Here is a 7680-nt window from a genome sequence, read left to right as displayed (position 1 = left end):
TAGAATAAAAGCTCTTATGTTACCATGCATTTTCTGAAGGCTATGAAGTCTAAAACTCAAATGCCTGACATTATTTAGTGAATTCAATCCTCACGAATTTGCCAGAAAAATCACAAATTTTATGAGGAACAGACCAAAAATATGAGGCAAAAATCTGGACATTCTGTGAAAATCTGGACAGTTGAGAGGTATGCTCAGAGATGTTAGGTCTGGGTTCACTTTTAGAAGGCTGCCCTTCGGGTGTGTAGTGAATCAGTGTTATCAACTACAGGTGTTAAAAGCAATGCAAAGATATTAATGCTTGGATGAGATAAGGCTGCATTTTCTAAAGGAATCAGGACAGCATTCAGTACATAAACTGATGAAGTGTATTCTTATTAATTAGTATTAAGGATAGCCGTCATGCAGTGTGTGTGTGTGTGTGTGTGTGTGTGTGTGTGTGTGTGTGTGTGTGTGTGTGTGTGTGTGTGTGTGTGTGTGTGAGTGAGTGAGTGAGTGAGTGAGTGAGTGTGTGTGTGTGTGTGTGTGTGTGTGTGTGTGTGTGTGTGTGTGTGTGTGTGTGTGTGTGTGCACGCGCGCGTGTGTGCATGTGTAATGTGTGTGCATGTGTGTGTGTGTGCACATATGCTTGCACAGGAACAGGAAGCCAGTAGCCCTTTATGGCCCTAATGTTTATGGACTGAGGAGGCAGTTTTCTTTCATATATGACTCCAGTACAGATATTGTTGTATTTGGATCAAGAATTTTAACAAGTGGAATATATATACCTGTTTCCTGAAATATCTGATTCTGAAATGTTATGCCACTCATAGAATCCAGCCCAAATACAGATAATAATGTATTGCTTGATATTTCATGTGGCAGGCTGTGACTAATTTCTGACAAAAATGACCTAATATAATCACTGGGCTTTATCAAGGCTGGTTTAGCTACCCTCTCACTTTCATATTCTGTATTCATTCTATATATTTCTTCTGACATCAGTGAGTTGAATCGCTTTCTGAGGGCTAAATTTTCAGACAGAGCATGACACATTAATTTTCTAAAATCAAACTTGCCTATAGCTTGTTGTGGATAATTCTGAGTTAAACATTTTTCTAGACAAACATGAATTTCTGAAATATTTAATGTTAACAACCCTTTGGATTCCAGGAAGTTCTGAGCAGGTTTTTTGTTAAGCAGTAAGCCTATACTCATAGGACCCCAATTGATTGACTGAGCAGGAAGTCCACAGTTCCTTCTGTAATGACAAAACGCATCAATAAATGAGTTTGCAGCAGCATAGTTTGACTGGGCAATGTTTCCAATAAATGATGTCATGGATGAATAACACACAAAATAGTCCAACTGCAGGGCTTTTGTTGCATTATGTAGATTAATTGCTCCTCCCACTTTGGGAACAAACACTTTCTCAAACAGTGATCTGTGAAGCTCTGGAAGAAGGCCATCATTCAGAACAACCGCACTGTGGAATACCCCTTTAACTGGTGCACTGGGGAACAGTTTACCAATTAAGGTCATCATCTTCTGTACATCTAACCAAACTCCAACATCACAAGGCAGACTAATAATTTTTGTCCCTTTATATTCTGTTTGCAGATTATCAATCTCTGCCTGCCTTTCAGTTGTAGGTGCTTTTCTGGATAGAATTAGAATGCTTCCACCTCCATGTTTTGCAATGAATTTTACTGTTTCAAACCCAAGGCCTGAGAGTCCGCCTGTCACAATATAAGAAGAATCATGTCTAAATAATTGTTTTTCTGCATCATTGACTGGCATGATGCTGGAGACATTATTTGAGATAATTGGTTTCAGTACTATAACAGAGATGGCCGTGCAAATAAAGTAGGTCTGTGGATTCGTCGAATGTAAGACTTCAGTGCTGTCCTTCTTGGCCTGAAAGACTGAATATGGAATGGCAAGAGATTTGCTTATATTTGATGATAAAATCCATCTGTAAACAAGAGGCTTGATTTTCTTAAGGTATGGTTTTTGGAAAATGTTTTTTGGACATAGAGAATGCACTTGTGTGTCTTCATTTCTACCTTTTATCACACTGTTCAGTAATGTACTTTGCATAGGTCCATTACCCACAATTACTATGTGTTTCACCAAAGAGCTGTCATATATGTTCTCAGATAAAACCTTACCAAATGGAGGAAGAAAAATCAGAGCGTCACATTTAACCATATTAGGCAGAGCAGTACTCTTGGTTTCTGTACTCACTTGCCAACCACACTCATTAGCCATACAGAGTAACACTCTGTACAGAACTGCTTCAGGTGTGATGGAAACAATAACTAAAGATGAATTGCGGCTTGCTCTTGGCAGAGTTTGCTGGAATATCTCCCAGGCTAAAATGAAGTAAGAGAGACATGGGGCATACTTAAGAAAATGTAGCTTTTGACTTTTGTAGCACACTGTCTCTGGGATAGCGATTTTTGGGAATAACTTGACTGGGTAAGATGAAATAATATGATCTCCGACTTTGAGTCCTTTAACATCTTGTCCTGTTGCAGTAACTGTACCATTAAAGTCTAGAGCTACTAAAGCATGCTTTTCTCTTACATGTCTGCTCCAATACAGTGTGTTTCCATGCTGTAAGAAAGACTCAGTAACAGGAAAATAGTCAGAAGAATGAATGCAGACATTATTGATTTCAATTTCAACTGCATGATTAGATAGTTCAGTAACCCTCTTATGTTCTGGTTGAGAAACCACATCTGCAGTTTCATATGGATGTGAACTACTTACAGCATAATTCTCAATGCTATCAAGAGAGACTGCATGAAGATTACTGTTAGCCTGTTTGTGGACAGTATGTGCAATTTCTGATGTGTAAATATTACCGTGATTTATCACAACTTCAGGAAAGTCAGAAGCTTTATATTTAGTTAGCATATCAGCTAAAGCCTGTATATTCATCATGCTATGGGAACCCAAATCAATCAGTTGAAATGTTAGAGCTGGAATCTCTGCCGCACACGCTCTTGTCATTCCACATATCACAAATCCTGCATTAACATGAGCCACTGTTTGCTCAGTTGCTCTGTATGTAATAGTTCTTACAGAACATTTATTTTTTCTTTCTCTTACTTTAAGGACTACTTGGCGGTAGATGTCACAGATATTGAGAAGACATTCGAGCAGTTTACTTGGCTGATGGTTACTAAGATCTTCATTTCCCACCATAAACCATACTTCATCATACTCACTAAAATCTGTTCTTATACCTCTAGACACGCACAGCTTTGAAATATCAGCCATTGATGTTATTTCCACATTGCTGTATGTAACATAAGTGACATCATAGGGCAACAGCCTTACGACACTTTGGGCTAATTCACTTTTTTCCAGAAAAAACAGAACCGTAGGGCTACAGTCAGAATTCACTGTACTAACTGGCATGAGTTTCCATTCATTATGAAAGAAGCAATGGTCTAAGACTGAAGATTCAGGTGTTAAAAATGCAATTCTGACATGTTTAAGTTCCACCAAAACAAATCCGTTTATATCTGCAAAACATCCACAGACATCCATGTAGTGTGGTGTGACTTCACTTATCTTTAGATAGATTATCATTTCTGGTTGAAATGAATGAGGAGCAGCCAGGCAGTTTACAAAGGAAGGAAATACTGCTTTAGATTTAAAATTGCTTTGTGCCACAACTATTGACATTTGTAAAAAATAATCAAGTACAACTGGATGTATGAAATATTTATTTAGCTCTGTAACAATCTGTTCTGGAACTCTGATTACTGTTATGGCTTCCTTCAGATCTTCATTGTAAAACACACTGCTAAGCTGTCTGAAAACTGGTCCATACTGGAATCCTATTTTAGACAATTTTTCATAAAGTTCTTCTCCTTTTATGTGGGTTTTGCACCTTAGGAAAATATGTTCCAGAGAAATATGAATTTCTTCAAGCACAAAACTATTCTGTTGCTGGAGTTGCCCTGCTGCATATGTAGTTGACAATGACATCACACTAAATTTAGTTGCTGTGCCTTGTGGTTCGATTTTAATATTCAGTATAGTAGGGTTTTCTGTAATTATGCAAGGGCTGAAAAATGTAACACTCAGCTGACAAGACCTAAGACATAGCTCAGGTTTTAGACCACTTAAAACAGAAGCTATGCCAAGCTCCACATAAACAGAGCCAGGGATTATAACAATTCCATTGTTTTTATGCTCATAAACATATGGTGTACTTGATGGTAGTATCATGCAACTGACATATCTCTGATCACTGCTTGTACTGAAAATAAGTGGATGTCTTGATGCTACTGAAGTTGACATGGCATGTTTTATTACTTCATAGTTCATGTAAGTCTGGAAATGATCAAAATGATATTTTGGAAAGGGAGCTGGTAGACCTTCATAACCTACAAATATGTGCTGCCATTGAAGGTTATATCCTAGTTCAAACAGTCTAGCAATCAGGGTAAGAAGTGTCTCATAGTCTTTGCCTGGCTGAGCAGCTGGAATAACTGTAATGGCATTTCCTAAAATTTCAGTTAGATTTCTTTTCAGGACACTCCTGGGTCCTATTTCAATGAATACACACTTTGGTTTCCCTTTGATAGCAGATTTTATTGAGTTTTCAAACATGACCGGTTCCCTTATGTTCCTGCTCCAGTATCTGCCTGTAGTGAAATCTCCATCACCTGCCACAGTTCCTGTCACTGTTGAAATAAGCTCTGCCTTCAGTTTTTGTGGCTGCAATTTTCCTATGCTGTCCTCAACTGGTCTCATAATACTGTCCATCATAGGACTGTGATATGCAACTGGGCAGTCTAACATATGAAGAAATATATCTGTTTTGTCATAGGATGTGCTTAACATGACATATAGGGTCTCTAGTGCATGAGTGTCTCCAGCTACTGTACAGGAAACAGGACTATTAAATGCAGCAATTGACAGCTCTCCTTGATATGAGTCAAGGATTTTAGATACCTCAGTAACAGGAATATTGCTGACTACTAGCATTTTCCCCCCAACAACTTTTGCCTGCAGCTCACTTTTGTGATATACAATGTGCACAGCATCGCTGAGACATATTAACCCAGAACAATAAGCAGCAGCCACTTCTCCAGCTGAATGGCCAACGACAACATCAGGTTTAATTCCCCAGTCTTCTAAAAGTGCTGCAAGGGCCACTTGTATAGCAAATAACAGGGGCTGTACAATGTTTGGCTTGGTTAGGTCAGCAAAGTCATTTTCTATTAAATGTGAAAGCTTCAGGGGGGTATATTTTTGAATTATATCTTCTATCTCATTAATCTTGCCTTTAAACACTGGCTCAGCTTTTAGCAGTTCCTTGCACATTCCATTGTATGCTGCACCACTGCCTGAAAACACAAAAATAAGTTGTGTGTCTTGTGTTTTTGGGTCAATATCTTCACCCACTGCCAGCTTAAACTGCTGCTGTAGATCACTTAGAGAACGTGATATGAATGATTTTCTGTATCTGTAGCTTTCATGACTTCTCCTGCAGGCTGATGTATAAGCCATGTTCTGCAGTGTTACAGATGAATCCTTACTTATGTGTGCAATCATTTCCATCAAGTTTTGTTTAAGCATCTTTTGTGAGGTGGCTGACATTACTAGTATCTCCCATGGTCGCTGTCTGGAGCTAGGCAGTGATGCTTGGCGATAATGTTTCACTACTACATGGGCATTTGTCCCCCCAAATCCAAAACTGTTCAAAGCAGCAATTCTGCCAGTCCCGTTAAAGTCATCCCATTTCTCCACAGTAGTTGGGATCTTGATATTTAATTCACCTGCACAAATGCCATCAGAATCATCGGTGTAGTACAGTGATGGAACAATGGTTTCATGTTCCATCATCAGTAGTACCTTAATTATACTTGCAACTCCAGCTGCGGACTCTGTGTGACCAATGTTTCCTTTAACAGAACCCATTCTCAGAGGTGGCACACCAGGATCTCTGGGTTTTCCCAATATGTTTGCTATACTGGTTGCTTCTGTGATGTCACCAGCAGGTGTCCCAGTCCCATGAGCTTCAACATATTGTACGCATGAAGGGTCTAAATGTCCTGTATATATCATCCTTAGGAGTGCCTCCTGCTGGCTTTGTGATGGTTTTGTTATTGGGCGTACAGATTTTCCATCCTGATTTACTACACTACTTACTATGATCCCCCATACTTTGTTGCAGTCTTTAATTGCCTGAAAAAGAAAAAAATATTATTATTATTATTATTATTATTATTAGATGTAGCTAATAATTCAGTGCTGTACATTTAGAAGTTATGCAACCCATACAGAATAATACATGTTTTGTGAAGCGCAGTCAGTGCTGCACTGATAACATCAACAACTCAGTTTATGGAAGCAATGATCTCATTTCATTGTTATGTTTAACTTAATGATCCTTACCTATTTTATGAGAAGTACCTGTAAACCTCAACTTAATAAGCATACTGCCTCCAGTCATTTAAATTATAAATAAAGTAGTCTTAAAATCAGGTGATGTATTTCATACATAACACACAGAACATATCATACGATCTGAAATGGTGAGTTCTATCTCTGTCATCCACTAGGACTAAGGCCAGCATCTAACTTCTTCCAGTCTCTTGGCCTCTCCCCCCACCCTTACTCATGTGAAAAGAAACCTCTCCAGATCTCTTTTACTTCTCATTGAGATTGCCCTTTTAATGGTCCCAGATTACTTCAGTATTTTTTTCTAAATTTGTATGAAAATGTTATTTTTCTTTGTTTATTTTCCCTGTACCTTGGATCATTACAATTTCTCCTGTATTTCCTGCAAGAAACAGGTTAGTTTGTTCCATTTTTCCTCGTTTCATGAACAGTGTTTCTGACTTACCCACCCAGGTATTTTTGTCTCTCTGTTTCACTTGCAGTTTAACTTTTAATCACTCCTTAAGCCATTGTCCTTTTTTGCTCTTTATATACTGTGTTTACTAAAGCACTAAACCTATTTTTGTTCTTTTTGCTGCTATTCCTTAAAATATTGTTAGAATTAAAAAAAAAAAAACACCAAATCCAGAGACTGCAACTTCCAACAGGCAAAAAAATGACTCCAAATCTTAGATATTTTTTTCTTTGGAAGAAGTTCACGGTAATAAAGTGAATGAAAGCGCTTAAAAATATGTAAGATTTGGAGTCGTTTTTTTGCCTGTTGGAAGTTGCAGTCTCTGGATGTGGTGTTTTTTTCATTATTACATTGTTAGAATTGTACTTTCACCTCAGTTTATACTTTGCTGCCAATTGCCACTGATCTGTTTGTTTCTTGTTCTTTGTTGGTGTAGTTATTTTCACTTAGTGCTAGTAGATTTGCTGAATGATGTTGTTTTGCTGTTCCTCTCAACATGGATAATAAAGTATTTTAAAAAAGTACAGGTGCAAGAAAATGAGCCTCCCTTAAGACAGGCATTCACTGTGTGCTTGTTGGGAGCCTAACCATAAATCAACAGCACAATAAGTGACTGCACATCCAGCAAATTGTAATTGAAACAAATTTCAGCGATAATGGAGATTTCTGTTTTCTCCACTGTTGGTGAACTTAGACTATATATAGGTATGTTTGAGGATATGGAGGGTATCCACTCAAATGAAGGGTTCAGAGAGGCTTGGTGGTCCAGAGATGCTTGTTCCGTCTGCAAAAAGCCTCACTCCGCAGTTCACTGAAAG

At 38.2% G+C, this 7680-nt stretch overlaps 1 protein-coding gene across 1 annotated transcript in view; it reads right to left on the bottom strand.

The window, feature by feature from the left end:
* Positions 1-672: 672 nt before the first annotated feature.
* LOC122797335 (probable polyketide synthase 1) overlaps positions 673-7680 on the bottom strand; it is a 125795-nt gene continuing 118787 nt past the window's right edge. Inside the window, exon 6 of the mRNA XM_044066147.1 lies at positions 673-6192. Within this exon, the coding sequence (XP_043922082.1) occupies positions 673-6192 (5520 nt within the window). The remainder of the gene's footprint in view (positions 6193-7680) is intronic.

Source organism: Protopterus annectens, chromosome 3.part0, assembly GCF_019279795.1.
Source record: "Protopterus annectens isolate FY-2018-M chromosome 3.part0, PAN1.0, whole genome shotgun sequence".
In the NCBI taxonomy this organism is placed as follows: Eukaryota; Metazoa; Chordata; order Ceratodontiformes; family Protopteridae; genus Protopterus; species Protopterus annectens.
This window is presented reverse-complemented; position numbering and strand designations above follow the sequence as displayed.